The 18,026-nt window shown below is 46.5% G+C and overlaps 2 protein-coding genes across 2 annotated transcripts in view; both read left to right on the top strand.

Moving 5' to 3' along the window:
- The window catches only part of PLAUR (plasminogen activator, urokinase receptor), a 37,704-nt gene extending 31,619 nt beyond the window's left edge, over positions 1–6,085 (top strand). Inside the window, exons 6-8 of the mRNA XM_075278145.1 lie at positions 3,178–3,324; positions 5,679–5,789; positions 5,882–6,085. Coding sequence (XP_075134246.1) covers positions 3,178–3,324; positions 5,679–5,789; positions 5,882–6,048 — 425 coding nt within the window. The 3' untranslated portion in view covers positions 6,049–6,085. The remainder of the gene's footprint in view (positions 1–3,177; positions 3,325–5,678; positions 5,790–5,881) is intronic.
- A 2,715-nt stretch (positions 6,086–8,800) lies between these two features.
- LYPD3 (LY6/PLAUR domain containing 3) overlaps positions 8,801–18,026 on the top strand; it is a 22,831-nt gene continuing 13,605 nt past the window's right edge. The window contains exons 1-4 of the mRNA XM_075278144.1: positions 8,801–8,880; positions 9,039–9,301; positions 10,473–10,529; positions 17,275–17,388. Of these exons, the coding sequence (XP_075134245.1) occupies positions 8,801–8,880; positions 9,039–9,301; positions 10,473–10,529; positions 17,275–17,388 (514 nt within the window). The remainder of the gene's footprint in view (positions 8,881–9,038; positions 9,302–10,472; positions 10,530–17,274; positions 17,389–18,026) is intronic.

The following is an 18,026-nucleotide window of genomic DNA, read 5'->3' as shown; positions in this document are numbered from 1 at the left end:
CCCCAGCATATCACCCCAGCCCTGCAGATAGATAGGTTACTGTCACCAGACCCAGCATATCACCCCAGCCCTGCAGATAGATAGGTTACTGTCACCAGAACCAGCATATCACCCCAGCCCTGCAGATAGATAGGTTATTGTCACCAGAACCAGCATATCACCCCAGCCCTGCAGATAGATAGGTTACTGTCACCAGACCCAGCATATCATCCCAGCCCTGCAGATAGATAGGTTACTGTCACCAGACCCCAGTATATCACTCCAGCCCTGCAGATAGATAGGTTACTGTCACCAGAACCAGCATATCACCCCAGTCCTGCAGATAGATAGGTTACTGTCACCAGTACCAGCATATCACCCCAGCCCTGCAGATAGATAGGTTACTGTCACCAGACCCAGCATATCACCCCAGCCCTGCAGATAGATAGGTTACTGTCACCAGACCCCAGTATATCACTCCAGCCCTGCAGATAGATAGGTTACTGTCACCAGAACCAGCATATCACCCCAGTCCTGCAGATAGATAGGTTACTGTCACCAGAACCAGCATATCACCCCAGTCCTGCAGATAGATAGGTTACTGTCACCAGTACCAGCATATCACCCCAGCCCTGCAGATAGATAGGTTACTGTCACCAGAACCAGCATATCACCCCAGCCCTGCAGATAGATAGGTTACTGTCACCAGACCCCAGTATATCACTCCAGCCCTGCAGATAGATAGGTTACTGTCACCAGAACCAGCATATCACCCCAGCCCTGCAGATAGATAGGTTACTGTCACCAGACGCAGCATATCACCCCAGCCCTGCAGATAGATAGGTTACTGTCACCAGACCCCAGTATATCACTCCAGCCCTGCAGATAGATAGGTTACTGTCACCAGAACCAACATATCACCCCAGCCCCGCAGATAGATAGGTTACTGTCACCAGACCCAGCATATCACCCCAGTCCTGCAGATAGATAGGTTACTGTCACCAGAACCAGCATATCACCCCAGTCCTGCAGATAGATAGGTTACTGTCACCAGTACCAGCATATCACCCCAGCCCTGCAGATAGATAGGTTACTGTCACCAGAACCAGCATATCACCCCAGTCCTGCAGATAGATAGGTTACTGTCACCAGTACCAGCATATCACCACAGTCCTGCAGATAGATAGGTTACTGTCACCAGAACCAGCATATCACCACAGTCCTGCAGATAGATAGGTTACTGTCACCAGAACCAGTATATCACCCCAGCCCTGCAGATAGATAGGTTACTGTCACCAGACCCCAGTATATCACTCCAGCCCTGCAGATAGATAGGTTACTGTCACCAGAACCAGCATATCACCCCAGCCCTGCAGATAGATAGGTTACTGTCACCAGAACCAGCATATCACCCCAGCCCTGCAGATAGATAGGTTACTGTCACCAGAACCAGCACATCACCCCAGCCTTGCAGATAGATAGGTTACTGTCACCAGAATTTGGGATTGGTAAATCTTATTTATTGTTATCTTTTTACAATTTGAGCCCCTTTCTTAGTCTTTTGCGCCCCAGAGTTCAGAGTTCAGGGGTGTTGAACTCCAATTCCCTTTTTGATATTTTTGGAGAATTCTTCTCTATCCTGACCCTATTGGGGCACTTCGCTCATCCCTAGTCATGAATCGTTGTTGCGTTTATTGTCCTGCGTTGCGCTCTGTTTCGGAGATACTCCTGTAACGCGCCGCCTCTCGTGTCCGCCCTCCGGCTGTCACAATAACACGTCTCGCTCTTTTGTCTTGTGACTTGTTTATTTCTATCTGTTTTCTATGACGGTTTCAGCCGCTGCTCAGCAAATATCAATCAGAGGATGAGACGCCAGAACCGAAGAGAAGGGGGGGGGGCGTAATATCTAATGCTGCTGAAATTTAACCATGTCATGGCTAATCCCCTTTCTTTACTAATAAAGTTATAATATTCAGTTTTGGGGTACAGAGGTATGACATCACAATGACAACATCATGTATGAGATCTCTCGGCTACAACACCAGAACCGGCTCATGGGCCGGAGGGTTATAGCCAACGAGACCCCCCATCAGTGTCAGCCACAACGCCCCATAGCAAAGCGAGCATATACATTATTACGGCCACCCCCTCCCCATAGAGGTCAGTGCTGTAGATATCCCCCCATACACATTATTATGGCCACCCCCTCCCCATAGAGGTCAGTGCTGTAGATATCCCCCATACACATTATTATGGCCTCCCCTCCCCCATAGAGGTCAGTGCTGTAGATATCCCCCCCATACACATTATTATGGCCCCCCCTCCCCCATACACATTATTATGGCCCCCCCTCCCCCATACACATCATTATGGCCCCCCCTCCCCCCATACACATTATTATGGCCTCCCCTCCCCCATAGAGGTCAGTGCTGTAGATACCCCCCCCATACACATTATTATGGCCCCCCCCTCCCCCATACACATTATTATGGCCCCCCCTCCCCCATACACATTATTATGGCCCCCCCTCCCCCATACACATCATTATGGCCCCCCCTCCCCCCATACACATTATTATGGCCCCCCCTCCCCATAGAGGTCAGTGCTGTAGATACCCCCCCCCCATACACATTATTATGGCCCCCCCTCCCCCATACACATTATTATGGCCTCCCCCTCCCCATAGAGGTCAGCGTTATACGTTGCGTTCGCTGTGGTCACGTCTCACGTTCCGCTCCCTCCATGTGTGAATTACTCCTAATAACCCTCTCGCTCTCGCGTCGAGCCCATTATCCTGACAGATTACGCTGGGCTGAAGGGTTTATAATCCCCCGTAATCACCTATTGCCATTTAGGCTAAAAGGAGAAAGAGAATGCGATGAAAAGAACGCGAGGAAATGGCGGTCGGCGGGCTGATGTGACAGGGAAATCTCGGCGTACAGGAATAGAGTGGTCTTAATTCACACTCCATGTAAATACGGCTCTTGACGTGATGATTTTACATATCAACATCCTCCGGTAATTATAGCCGGCGTTTATAATGAGGCAGCGCCCCCTGCTGGCCACCGGTGAGAACTGACAGGCCCCAGCTATGGCCGCGTTCACATTGACGCCTCTCCTTGTGTATTGTAACGTTCCGTCGCTTTGTTCTCTGAGGTCACATGTTGTGGTTGTCAGGTATCTCTCTTCTATTGTCAGACACCATGCACACCATGCTAAAAAGCTGCAGCAATACGTCCACGTGTCCAGGGCTCTCTGCGTTCAGCAACGGGAAGAATCCGATATCGTACGCCGTAAGGCATCACTGCTGCAACGGGAGTCAGTGCAACGCCGGGCGCTTCATGGGTAAGGGGCAACTTCATATTAAAGACATCCATTGGAGCCATGTATGATCTGCTGTCACCTCGTAATAGGCGGATTTGTCAGGGGTCAGAGGATACAGGGTCAGGGGTCACAGGATACAGGGTCAGGGGTCACAGGATACAGGCTCAGGGGTCACAGGATACAGGCTCAGGGGTCACAGGATACAGGCTCAGGGGTCACAGGATACAGGCTCAGGTTTCAGGGGCTACAGTATACAGGCTCAGGTTTTGGGGTCACCAGATACAGGCTCAGGTTTTGGGGTCACAGGATATAGGATGTATCTGATGTCACGCACGTCAGGGGTCACAGGATACAGGCTCAGGTTTCAGGGGCTACAGTATACAGGCTCAGATTTTGGGGTCACAGTATACAGGCTCAGATTTTGGGGTCACAGGATACAGGCTCAGGTTTGGGGTCACAGGATACAGGCTCAGATTTTGGGGTCAGAGGATACAGGCTGAGATTTTGGGGTCCCAGGATACAGGCTCAGATTTTGGGGTCAGAGGATACAGGCTGAGATTTTGGGGTCCCAGGATACAGGCTCAGGTTTTGGGGTTACAGGCTCAGGTTTCTGGGGTCACAGGATACAGGCTCAGGTTTTAGGGTCACAGGATACAGGCTCAGGTTTCAGGGGTCACAGGATTCAGGCTCAGGTTTTGGGGTTACAGGCTCAGGTTTCTGGGGTCACAGGATACAGGCTCAGGTTTTAGGGTCACAGGATACAGGCTCAGGTTTCAGGGGTCACAGGATTCAGGCTCAGGTTTTGGGGTCACAGGATACAGGCTCAGGTTTCAGGGGTCACAGGATTCAGGCTCAGGTTTTGGGGTTACAGGCTCAGGTTTCAGGGGTCACAGGATTCAGGCTCAGGTTTTAGGGTCACAGGATACAGGCTCAGGTTTCAGGGGTCACAGGATTCAGGCTCAGGTTTTGGGGTTACAGGCTCAGGTTTCAGGGGTCACAGGATTCAGGCTCAGGTTTTGGGGTTACAGGCTCAGGTTTCAGGGGTCACAGGATTCAGGCTCAGGTTTTGTGGTTACAGGCTCAGGTTTTGGGGTCACAGGATTCAGGCTCAGGTTTTGGGGTCACAGGATACAGGCTCAGGTTTCAGGGGTCACAGGATTCAGGCTCAGGTTTTGGGGTCACAGGATACAGGCTCAGGTTTCAGGGGTCACAGGATTCAGGCTCAGGTTTTAGGGTCACAGGATACAGGCTCAGGTTTCAGGGGTCACAGGATTCAGGCTCAGGTTTTGGGGTTACAGGCTCAGGTTTCAGGGGTCACAGGATTCAGGCTCAGGTTTTGGGGTTACAGGCTCAGGTTTCAGGGGTCACAGGATTCAGGCTCAGGTTTTGGGGTTACAGGCTCAGGTTTCAGGGGTCACAGGATTCAGGCTCAGGTTTTGGGGTTACAGGCTCAGGTTTCAGGGGTCACAGGATTCAGGCTCAGGTTTTGTGGTTACAGGCTCAGGTTTTGGGGTCACAGGATTCAGGCTCAGGTTTTGGGGTCACAGGATACAGGCTCAGGTTTCAGGGGTCACAGGATTCAGGCTCAGGTTTTGGGGTCACAGGATACAGGCTCAGGTTTCAGGGGTCACAGGATTCAGGCTCAGGTTTTAGGGTCACAGGATACAGGCTCAGGTTTCAGGGGTCACAGGATTCAGGCTCAGGTTTTGGGGTTACAGGCTCAGGTTTCAGGGGTCACAGGATTCAGGCTCAGGTTTTGGGGTTACAGGCTCAGGTTTCAGGGGTCACAGGATTCAGGCTCAGGTTTTGGGGTTACAGGCTCAGGTTTCAGGGGTCACAGGATTCAGGCTCAGGTTTTGGGGTTACAGGCTCAGGTTTCAGGGGTCACAGGATTCAGGCTCAGGTTTTGTGGTTACAGGCTCAGGTTTTGGGGTCACAGGATTCAGGCTCAGGTTTTGGGGTCACAGGATACAGGCTCAGGTTTCAGGGGTCACAGGATTCAGGCTCAGGTTTTGGGGTCACAGGATTCAGGCTCAGGTTTTGGGGTTACAGGCTCAGGTTTTGGGGTCACAGGATACAGGCTCAGGTTTTGGGGTCACAGGATTCAGGCTCAGGTTTTGGGGTCACAGGATACAGGCTCAGGTTTTGGGGTCACAGGATACAGGCTCAGGTTTTGGGGTCACAGGATACAGGGTCAGGTTTCAGGGTACACAGGATACAGGCTCAGGTTTTGGGGTCACAGGATACAGGCTCAGGTTTTGGGGTCACAGGATACAGGCTCAGGTTTTGGGGTCACAGGATACAGGCTCAGGTTTTGGGGTCACAGGATATAGGATGTATCTGATGTCACGCACGTTCTTCTACCTCCCTACCAGATGAGGATCCCGGAGCAGAGAACGGGTTGGAGTGTCACAGTCGATCCTCTCCTAAGGAGTCGGGCAGGATGAAGTGCCGGGGGCAGATGACCCGGTGTATGGACCTGACAGGTGAGAGCTCCCAGTGCCTGGGTCCTATATACAGTACGTGGTCCTATATGGCCATACTACATATATTTACCTCTCCTGTACATTCTCCGCAGGCTCCTCTGCAGATGACGTGGTGATGAGCGGCTGCGCTACTGAATCCTTCTGTCAGGGCCTGTACCCCCAATTCAACATCCCAGGGTGGAAGAGCACTCACTGCTGCGACCAATCCCTCTGCAATCATGGTGGCGGTGGAATCAAGACGGGAAGTCACCATGACTAAGAACCATGAATCCTAGATGATAGCAGATGCCAGACCCTTGGACCCTCAGACATTGTGATATCTGGCAGACTGAACCTATGTTAGTCCTGGCTATGTTATCGCAAGACAGTGAATCCATATTGACCATAAAGAGGACTTTTTTCCATCTCCCCCAAATCCACCTCTTTCCATCCTTCAATAGTCACCGCTCCACCGATTCTGGTGCAGTTGGAATTTTTTCTCTAGCCCCCACCATTCCCGAGCAATCACTGCTGATAGTTTTAGCATTTTGTGGGCGGTCTCAGACTACCGGCTTCACTTCAGGACCGCCCACCAGACAGTAGAGAGCATAACTGTGCTGAAACTAATAGAAAGGATTGCTCAGGAATGGTGGGGGCTAGAGAAAAAACTCCAACTGCGCGAGAATCAGCGGATCGGCGCCTATTGAAGGATGCCAAGAGTTGGAGTTGGGGAATGTGGCGAAAAGGACTAATTTTTTATGTCAAGATGTACCTGTAATCAGTTGGAGGCGCAGGTTCTAGCTATGCATTTTCCCTGCAGTGGCCACTACAGGGGAGAGATGGTATTACACTTTTTGCTAGAGAGGGTTATGAATGGCAGAGTCCCCCTTTATGACTTAATATAGACAGGGATTGTCTTCATGAGGTGCTACGGTGTAAAAATAAAATACTTAGTAAAAAAGTAAGTGCAAGACGTTTTATATTTTGCATTGCCCAATAAAAAAGACACGACAATGAAACGTAACAGTGACTGCAAATATTCAGGAAGCTGAGACGCGGGGGCTGTTTGGTGATGTGTTACTTCGTCTCACCACTAGATGGTGCTCTGCTCTACACACTATACAGAATGTTCCGGTCACAGCAGGGCAGGTGGGAGCTTTCCACTGTCCCGCCACTAGGTGGGGCTGTTACCCAGCACCAGTCTGACCAGTATGACATGCTACACTTAACCCTTTTGCGGCAGGTTTTCCATTACACTGCTGTCACTCCCTTCGCTCTATTTCTGGAACATTCCGTCGTATATCATTCTAAATATCACAACAATCCTGATGTCAAAGACATCAAGAATCTCCGACGTCACATTAAAGAGCTGAAACAATTGTCTGCGGTTTGTGATGACTCGGCCTCCTGTGGGTCTGGGCTGCTGCGAATATATTAGGAGATTCCTTACATAACAATCGCATGATGTCTCCGTGTCGTTACGTAGAGTCTTAGCCTCTGGCTATAAAGTTCACTTCACTGACAGCAAGCAGAGCTCTTGACAATGAATCTTCTTCTTTGAGACGTTACACATGGACCAGTCACCGCCATCTCCAGATCCTTTCATAGACTCTGCTCCACACATTCTGGCACAGTTGGAATTTTTCCTGTAGCCCCCACCGTTCCTGAGCAATCAGTGCAGTTAGTTTTGGTGTCTGATATCCTAACTAGACTCCCTAATGTCAAGTGTGTGGTGTAAGCAGAAGCAAACAAGGGGGCGTGACAGAGCAAGGGGGCGTGGCTCAGAGTTCCAATCAGAGACAGAGTGTAAGAACTCTTAATCACACCCCCTTGCCTGCTCCTACCTGACACCACCCACTTGACATTAGGGAGTCTAGTTAGCATTGTCAGACAATGGAACTAACAGCGGTGATTGCTCAGGAGTGGTGGGGGCTAGAGCAAAAATTCCAACTGCTCCAGAATCAGTGGAAGGGCAGCTATTACAGGGTGAAAAGAGGTCATATTGGCTTCCTCCCCTCCTTTAGAAACCACTCCGCACCAACCTCCAGATCACTGAAGTCGCCCTCTACAGGTTAGTATATTGGTTGGTGGTGAGTTACCGCCTGTCCTGTAATCCCACCCTGCCATCAGATGTGCTCAGAGGCTGCAGAGAGTACAGGTCACCAGTGCTGCCCCCTGTCTTTCCCATCAGCAGGATACAGGCTGCCAGTGACATCATTATTCTGTGGGCGGAGCAGAAAGCGAGCTGTCCGGGGTAACCCAGCAGATCCCTGCTGATGACTGACCTAATCGGTGCGATTTCTTGATGTATTAAGACAAGCGGGGAACCTCTCCTTTACTCTGTCACCTCGCTCTCTCGTTATGGCTCCCCCACAGGGCAAGCTAAGTATTACACAGATCTCAATGTAACATATGGACATGCCGGGTCCTCCAGAGCTGCTCTCCAGTTACATGGCAATGAATGGGACCCTCTGATCTAGAATTATCTGTCAGGGTATCTGGTGATGGGCTTGTGATCCAGAAGAGGAGCCGATCCCGGGGATTTACCCCAGCCCCTGTTTAGTTTCGTCTACGAAAACCATCCACCACGTAATAGCAGGTCCGCACTCCTTAGGCTTGGTAAAAATTAACTTTTAATCCGCCATTTTAAAATTACATAGGACAAACAAAAACGTGAAAAAAGTTCAGAAAAAAGACATAGTGTTTTAAAAACGCTTTTAAAACACTATGTCTTTTTTCTGAACTTTTTTCACGTTTTTGTTTGTCCTATGTAATTTTAAAATGGCGGATTAAAAGTTAATTTTTACCAAGCCTAAGCAGTGCGGACCTGCTATTACGTGGTGGATGGTTTTCATATGAAAGTTGCCTCATTCAGTCCAGGGGTTAAAGGCCGTGCACCCAAAGGAACATTGGACAAATACTTATATGGTGAGGTCGAAACCTTTTCTTCTTTTTCTAGTTTAGTCTACCCCTACGTCATCTTGGATCCATCCTGTAGAGACGGCGGTGGATGTGACGCAGGTGGCAGGGTAATGGTCTCTCTCATGTTGTTACTGTCTCTCCTGCTTGCTGACGTCCTCCTGGGCCGCACCTCTACGGTCTCCACATTCCAGTGAGGACGGGCGTCTCGGTCACTTATAGAGATGGATCTGACCCTTACTCCAGTGGTTTGTACACAAAAAGATATTTTTGGTCACTTGAGAGAAACCTCCGGAGATGTCACATGAAACATTCTAGAAATATTTTTCTTTCCTTTATGGAATTTTCTAGTCTTAAACTTCAGAAAGGAAACAGAAAATCTCTAGAATGTTCTCTGCAGTATATTATTACTTCTATTATATTGGAAGGGACTTTCTACACTTATGTGTCACTAAAGTTCTTGTCTCTGTCCGTGATTCTGGCCCAGAAGAGAAGACTCTGCTCAGACGAAGATACCGAGAATCCCGCAAGTCGCTATTGTGTGAACCGGCGAACACGACAGAGAATAATATTACAGAGAGCGAGCGGAATATTCTACCGCACTCTGATCTATAGTACATAACACATCATATATCCCACTCCTATCTATCTATCTATCTATCTATCTATCTATCTATCTATCTATCTATCTATCTATCTATCTATCTATCTCCTATTTAACTATCTATCTATCTATCTATCTCCTATCTATCTATCTATCTATCTATCATCTATCTCCTATCTATCTATCTATCTATCTATCTATCTATCTATCTATCTATCTATCTCCTATCTATCTATCTATCTATCTATCTATCTATCTATCTATCTCCTATCTCTCTCTCTATCTATCTCCTATCTATCTATCTATCTATCTATCTATCTATCTATCTATCTATCTCCTATCTATCTATCTATCTATCTATCTATCTATCTATCTCCTATCTCTCTCTCTATCTATCTCCTATCTATCTATCTATCTATCTATCTCCTATCTATCTATCTATCTATCTATCTATCTATCTATCTATCTATCTCCTATCTATCTATCTATCTATCTATCTATCTATCTCCTATCTATCTATCTATCTATCTATCTATCTCCTATCTATCTATCTATCTATCTATCTATCTATCTATCTATCTATCTCCTATTTATCTATCTCCTATCTATCTATCTATCTATCTATCTATCTATCTATCTATCTATCTATCTCCTATTTATCTATCTCCTATCTATCTATCTCCTATCTATCTATCTATCTATCTATCTATCTATCTATCTCCTATTTATCTATCTATCTATCTATCTATCTATCTCCTATCTATCTATCTATCTATCTATCTATCTATCTCCTATTTATCTATCTATCTATCTATCTATCTATCTATCTATCTATCTATCTCCTATCTATCTATCTATCTATCTATCCATCTATCATCTATCTATCTATCTATCTATCTATCTATCTATCTCCTATCTATCTATCTCCTATCTATCTATCTATCTATCTATCTATCTATCTCCTATCTATCCATCTATCTATCTATCTATCTATCTATCGATCTTCTCTTTGGATTTCATGTTTCGTTGCTGCGGGGTTTGTTCTTTCCATTGTATTAGTACAGAGAGCAGTGAAATATGTAGATGGGGCAGAAAGACAGAAATATGAGGGAGGGGCGGGGGTGGGTCCGTGACACAGGACGAGTCCAGGAGAGAGACACAGGTAGTAGAATGAAAATAAGGTGAAATATTGAAAATGTGTCTGCGCCTCCTGCTCCTCTGCGTGTCCCTGGCGCCAGGTCAGTACTACATACATGTGGGGTATAGTAAGTTATAGATGTAGCAGAGCTGAATGTGTCATGTGATTGTTCTTCATGGGCACTGAGTGGTGTGTGGACTCTTTGTAATATTATCTGGCAGGGCTTGTGTTGGAACAAAGTGTTTAGACCCACTGATCAGGACCCCTGCCCCTATATAATCTGTGGGGTCAAATTCGTGTAACATCTGCGGGGGAGGGATGACCATGTTATCATATACACACAATATGTATGGATGTATAGAAACCGGGCCCCATGTATCTGCACTGAGAGCTAGGGGACTGAAAATATGGTATATATAGTGGTGACTGTATAATCTGTATGTAGTGAGCTCCCCCTAGTGGTGACTGTATAATCTGTATGTAGTGAGCTCCCACTAGTGGTGACTGTATATACTGTATGTAGTGATCTCCCCCTAGTGGTGACTGTATAATCTGTATGTAGTGAGCTCCCTCTAGTGGTGACTGTATAATCTGTATGTAGTGAGCTCCCACTAGTGGTGACTGTATATACTGTATGTAGTGATCTCCCTCTAGTGGTGACTGTATAATCTGTATGTAGTGAGCTCCCCCTAGTGGTGACTGTATAATCTGTATGTAGTGAGCTCCCTATAGTGGTGACTGTATAATCTGTATGTAGTGAGCTCCCCCTAGTGGTGACTGTATAATCTGTATGTAGTGAGCTCCTCCTAGGGGTGACTGTATAATCTGTATGTAGTGAGCTCCTCCTAGTGGTGACTGTATAATCTGTATGTAGTGAGCTCCCCCTAGTGGTGACTGTATAATCTGTATGTAGTGAGCTCCCTATAGTGGTGACTGTATAATCTGTATGTAGTGAGCTCCTCCTAGTGGTGACTGTATAATCTGTATGTAGTGAGCTCCCCCTAGTGGTGACTGTATAATCTGTATGTAGTGAGCTCCTCCTAGTGGTGACTGTATAATCTGTATGTAGTGAGCTCCTCCTAGTGGTGACTGTATAATCTGTATGTAGTGAGCTCCCCCTAGTGGTGACTGTATAATCTGTATGTAGTGAGCTCCCTATAGTGGTGACTGTATAATCTGTATGTAGTGAGCTCCTCCTAGTGGTGACTGTATAATCTGTATGTAGTGAGCTCCCCCTAGTGGTGACTGTATAATCTGTATGTAGTGAGCTCCCCCTAGTGGTGACTGTATAATCTGTATGTAGTGAGCTCCCACTAGTGGTGACTGTATATACTGTATGTAGTGATCTCCCTCTAGTGGTGACTGTATAATCTGTATGTAGTGAGCTCCCCCTAGTGGTGACTGTATAATCTGTATGTAGTGAGCTCCTCCTAGTGGTGACTGTATAATCTGTATGTAGTGAGCTCCCCCTAGTGGTGACTGTATAATCTGTATGTAGTGAGCTCCCTATAGTGGTGACTGTATAATCTGTATGTAGTGAGCTCCTCCTAGTGGTGACTGTATAATCTGTATGTAGTGAGCTCCTCCTAGTGGTGACTGTATAATCTGTATGTAGTGAGCTCCTCCTAGTGGTGACTGTATAATCTGTATGTAGTGAACTCTCCCTAGTGGTGACTGTATAATCTGTATGTAGTGAGCTCCCTCTAGTGGTGACTGTATAATCTGTATGTAGTGAGCTCCTCCTAGTGGTGACTATATAATCTGTATGTAGTGAGCTCCCCCTAGTGGTGACTGTATAATCTGTATGTAGTGAGCTCCTCCTAGTGGTGACTGTATAATCTGTATGTAGTGAGCTCCTCCTAGTGGTGACTGTATAATCTGTATGTAGTGAGCTCCCCCTAGTGGTGACTGTATAATCTGTATGTAGTGAGCTCCCTCTAGTGGTGACTGTATAATCTGTATGTAGTGAGCTCCCCCTAGTGGTGACTGTATAATCTGTATGTAGTGAGCTCCTCCTAGTGGTGACTGTATAATCTGTATGTAGTGAGCTCCTCCTAGTGGTGACTGTATAATCTGTATGTAGTGAGCTCCCCCTAGTGGTGACTGTATAATCTGTATGTAGTGAGCTCCCTCTAGTGGTGACTGTATAATCTGTCTGTAGTGAGCTCCCTCTAGTGGTGACTGTATAATCTGTATGTAGTGAGCTCCTCCTAGGGGTGACTGTATAATTTGTATGTAGTGAGCACCCCCTAGTGGTGACTGCATAATCTGTATGTAGTGAGCTCCTCCTAGTGGTGACTGTATAATCTGTATGTAGTGAGCTCCTCCTAGTGGTGACTGTATAATCTGTATGTAGTGAGCTCCCCCTAGTGGTGACTGTATAATCTGTATGTAGTGAGCTCCCTCTAGTGGTGACTGTATAATCTGTATGTAGTGAGCTCCCCCTAGTGGTGACTGTATAATCTGTATGTAGTGAGCTCCTCCTAGTGGTGACTGTATAATCTGTATGTAGTGAGCTCCTCCTAGTGGTGACTGTATAATCTGTATGTAGTGAGCTCCCCCTAGTGGTGACTGTATAATCTGTATGTAGTGAGCTCCCTATAGTGGTGACTGTATAATCTGTATGTAGTGAGCTCCTCCTAGTGGTGACTGTATAATCTGTATGTAGTGAGCTCCTCCTAGTGGTGACTGTATAATCTGTATGTAGTGAGCTCCTCCTAGTGGTGACTGTATAATCTGTATGTAGTGAACTCTCCCTAGTGGTTACTGTATAATCTGTATGTAGTGAGCTCCCTCTAGTGGTGACTGTATAATCTGTATGTAGTGAGCTCCTCCTAGTGGTGACTATATAATCTGTATGTAGTGAGCTCCCCCTAGTGGTGACTGTATAATCTGTATGTAGTGAGCTCCTCCTAGTGGTGACTGTATAATCTGTATGTAGTGAGCTCCTCCTAGTGGTGACTGTATAATCTGTATGTAGTGAGCTCCCCCTAGTGGTGACTGTATAATCTGTATGTAGTGAGCTCCCTCTAGTGGTGGCTGTATAATCTGTATGTAGTGAGCTCCTCCTAATGGTGACTGTATAATCTGTATGTAGTGAGCTCCCTCTAGTGGTGACTGTATAATCTGTCTGTAGTGAGCTCCCTCTAGTGGTGACTGTATAATCTGTATGTAGTGAGCTCCTCCTAGGGGTGACTGTATAATTTGTATGTAGTGAGCACCCCCTAGTGGTGACTGCATAATCTGTATGTAGTGAGCTCCTCCTAGTGGTGACTGTATAATCTGTATGTAGTGAGCTCCTCCTAGTGGTGACTGTATAATCTGTATGTAGTGAGCTCCCCCTAGTGGTGACTGTATAATCTGTATGTAGTGAGCTCCCTCTAGTGGTGACTGTATAATCTGTATGTAGTGAGCTCCCTCTAGTGGTGGCTGTATAATCTGTATGTAGTGAGCTCCCTCTAGTGGTGACTGTATAATTTGTATGTAGTGAGCACCCCCTAGTGGTGACTGCATAATCTGTATGTAGTGAGCTCCTCCTAGTGGTGACTGTATAATCTGTATGTAGTGAGCATCCCCTAGTGGTGACTGTATAATCTGTATGTAGTGAGCTCCCCCTAGTGGTGACTGTATAATCTGTATGTAGTGAGCTCCCCCTAGTGGTGACTGTATAATCTGTATGTAGTGAGCTCCTCCTAGGGGTGACTGTATAATCTGTATGTAGTGAGCTCCCCCTAGTGTTGACTGTATAATCTGTATGTAATGAGCTCCTCCTAGGGGTGACTGTATAATCTGTATGTAGTGAGCTCCCCCTAGTGGTGACTGTATAATCTGTATGTAGTTAGCTCCTCCTAGTGGTGACTGTATAATCTGTGGGTAGTGAGCTCCCCCTAGTGGTGACTGTATAATCTGTATGTAGTGAGCTCCTCCTAGTGGTGACTGTATAATCTGTATGTAGTGAGCTCCCTCTAGTGGTGGCTGTATAATCTGTATGTAGTGAGCTCCCTCTAGTGGTGGCTGTATAATCTGTATGTAGTGAGCTTCTCCTAGTGGTGACTGTATAATCTGTATGTAGTGAGCTCCTCCTAGTGGTGACTGTATAATCTGTATGTAGTGAGCTCCCCCTAGTGGTGACTGTATAATCTGTATGTAGTGAGCTCCCCCTAGTGGTGACTGTATAATCTGTATGTAGTGAGCTCCTCCTAGGGGTGACTGTATAATCTGTATGTAGTGAGCTCCCCCTAGTGTTGACTGTATAATCTGTATGTAATGAGCTCCTCCTAGGGGTGACTGTATAATCTGTATGTAGTGAGCTCCCCCTAGTGGTGACTGTATAATCTGTATGTAGTTAGCTCCTCCTAGTGGTGACTGTATAATCTGTGGGTAGTGAGCTCCCCCTAGTGGTGACTGTATAATCTGTATGTAGTGAGCTCCTCCTAGTGGTGACTGTATAATCTGTATGTAGTGAGCTCCTCCTAGTGGTGACTGTATAATCTGTATGTAGTGAGCTCCTCCTAGTGGTGACTGTATAATCTGTATGTAGTGAGCTCCCCCTAGTGGTGACTGTATAATCTGTATGTAGTGAGCTCCTCCTAGGGGTGACTGTATAATCTGTATGTAGTGAGCTCCCCCTAGTGTTGACTGTATAATCTGTATGTAATGAGCTCCTCCTAGGGGTGACTGTATAATCTGTATGTAGTGAGCTCCTCCTAGGGGTGACTGTATAATCTGTATGTAGTGAGCTCCCCCTAGTGTTGACTGTATAATCTGTATGTAGTGAGCTCCTCCTAGTGGTGACTGTATAATCTGTATGTAGTGAGCTCCCCCTAGTGGTGACTGTATAATCTGTATGTAGTGAGCTCCCCCTAGTGGTGACTGTATAATCTGTATGTAGTGAGCTCCTCCTAGTGGTGACTGTATAGTCTGTATGTAGTGAGCTCCCTCTAGTGGTGACTGTATAATCTGTATGTAGTGAGCTCCTCCTAGTGTTGACTGTATAATCTGTATGTAGTGAGCTCCTCCTAGTGGTGACTGTATAATCTGTATGTAGTGAGCTCCTCCTAGTGGTGACTGTATAATCTGTATGTAGTGAGCTCCCTCTAGTGGTGACTGTATAATCTGTATGCAGTGAGCTCCCCCTAGTGGTGGCTGTATAATCTGTATGTAGTGAGCTCCTCCTAATGGTGACTGTATAATCTGTATGTAGTGAGCTCCCTCTAGTGGTGACTGTATAATCTGTCTGTAGTGAGCTCCTCCTAGTGGTGACTGTATAATCTGTATGTAGTGAGCTCCCTCTAGTGGTGACTGTATAATCTGTCTGTAGTGAGCTCCCTCTAGTGATGACTATATAATCTGTATGTAGTGAGCTCCTCCTAGGGGTGACTGTATAATCTGTATGTAGTGAGCTCCCCCTAGTGGTGACTGTATAATCTGTATGTAGTGAGCTCCTCCTAGTGGTGACTGTATAATCTGTATGTAGTGAGCTCCTCCTAGTGGTGACTGTATAATCTGTATGTAGTGAGCTCCCCCTAGTGGTGACTGTTTAATCTGTATGTAGTGAGCTCCCTCTAGTGGTGGCTGTATAATCTGTATGTAGTGAGCTCCCTCTAGTGGTGACTGTATAATTTGTATGTAGTGAGCACCCCCTAGTGGTGACTGTATAATCTGTATGTAGTGAGCTCCTCCTAGTGGTGACTGTATAATCTGTATGTAGTGAGCTCCCCCTAGTGGTGACTGTATAATCTGTATGTAGTGAGCTCCCCCTAGTGGTGACTGTATAATCTGTATGTAGTGAGCTCCCTCTAGTGGTGACTGTATAATCTGTATGTAATGAGCTCCTCCTAGGGGTGACTGTATAATCTGTATTTAGTGAGCTCCCCCTAGTGGTGACTGTATAATCTGTATGTAGTGAGCTCCCCCTAGTGGTGACTGTATAATCTGTATGTAGTGAGCTCCCTCTAGTGGTGACTGTATAATCTGTATGTAATGAGCTCCTCCTAGTGGTGACTGTATAATCTGTATGTAGTGAGCTCCCTCTAGTGGTGACTGTATAATCTGTATGTAGTGAGCTCCCTCTAGTGGTGACTGTATAATCTGTATGTAGTGAGCTCCTCCTAGGGGTGACTGTATAATCTGTATGTAGTGAGCTCCCTCTAGTGGTGACTGTATAATCTGTATGTAATGAGCTCCTCCTAGTGGTGACTGTATAATCTGTATGTAGTGAGCTCCCTCTAGTGGTGACTGTATAATCTGTATGTAGTGAGCTCCCCCTAGTGGTGACTGTATAATCTGTATGTAGTGAGCTCCTCCTAGTGGTGACTGTATAGTCTGTATGTAGTGAGCTCCCTCTAGTGGTGACTGTATAATCTGTATGTAGTGAGCTCCCCCTAGTGGTGACTGTATAATCTGTATGTAGTGAGCTCCTCCTAGGGGTGACTGTATAATCTGTATGTAGTGAGCTCCCCCTAGTGGTGACTGTATAATCTGTATGTAGTGAGCTCCCCCTAGTGGTGACTGTATAATCTCTAGTGCGCTCCCTCCTTTTCTGTCCTCCTGTGTGACTTCACAGGCCCTGGGGTCACTGAGACCTGTCATTGGCTCTCATGTGAGGTACATGTCAGGGCAGTCCATATGACTATTGAGGCCCAATCAAAGGCCTGAAAATTCCCTATGGTAGGTTGGAAGAGAATCATAAGGAGCACCAGACACCTGAAGGAGCTCAGCAGAGATGAGAGGTGTTTATTCTTTTCGCACCGCCCCTCGGCCTCCGCTTTACCTGGGGCCTTGGGGATTTCTTTTGGACCTTTGCAGTCTTTTCCCTCCTTTCTAATATTTCGGTTCTTCCTCAGGGCTGTCGCTGAAATGTAACTCTTGCTCTGGATTGCCATATGACTGCAAGGAGACCACCCAGCTCTGCACCCTCAACCAGACCAGCTGCATGTCACAGTCATATACAATCACAGGTAAGGCCATTCCTGCTCCATGTGACACATCAGCACTAGAGTCCAAGCTTTGTCATGTCAGGCCACAGGGCAATACTCTGCTTACACCATTGCATTTGTACACATAGAAGCTTCCTACTGGCTATACCTCTAGCTATACAGCCCAGAATCCTACTGGTTATAAGATAAGATAAGATAATCCTTTAATAGTCCCCCAATGGGTATATTCAGTGATACAGTTTCATAGATGGTACAGTAGTATATAACAAGAGAGAAACACATACAAGCTCATGGCAGATAGAGAAATCCTAGGAATCAGAGCAACTAAAAAGAAAGAAACACAGACACACTGCAGGATCATTTAGTTCTCTGTGCGGATAATAATACAGCCTGGCCGTGGTTGGAGGAAATGAGGGGGGGGGGGGGGGGGTCACAGCATGTAGATATAACAGGTAGAGATGAGCGAACACTAAAATGTTCGAGGTTCGAAATTCGATTCGAACAGCCGCTCACTGTTCGAGTGTTCGAATGGGTTTCGAACCCCATTATAGTCTATGGGGAACATAAACTCGTTAAGGGGGAAACCCAAATTCGTGTCTGGAGGGTCACCAAGTCCACTATGACACCCCAGGAAATGATACCAACACCCTGGAATGACA

This window comes from Leptodactylus fuscus, chromosome 6 (assembly GCF_031893055.1).
Source record: "Leptodactylus fuscus isolate aLepFus1 chromosome 6, aLepFus1.hap2, whole genome shotgun sequence".
Lineage (NCBI taxonomy): Eukaryota > Metazoa > Chordata > Amphibia > Anura > Leptodactylidae > Leptodactylus > Leptodactylus fuscus.
Note: the sequence above shows the minus strand (reverse complement) of the source record. Positions and strands in the feature narration are given on the sequence as shown.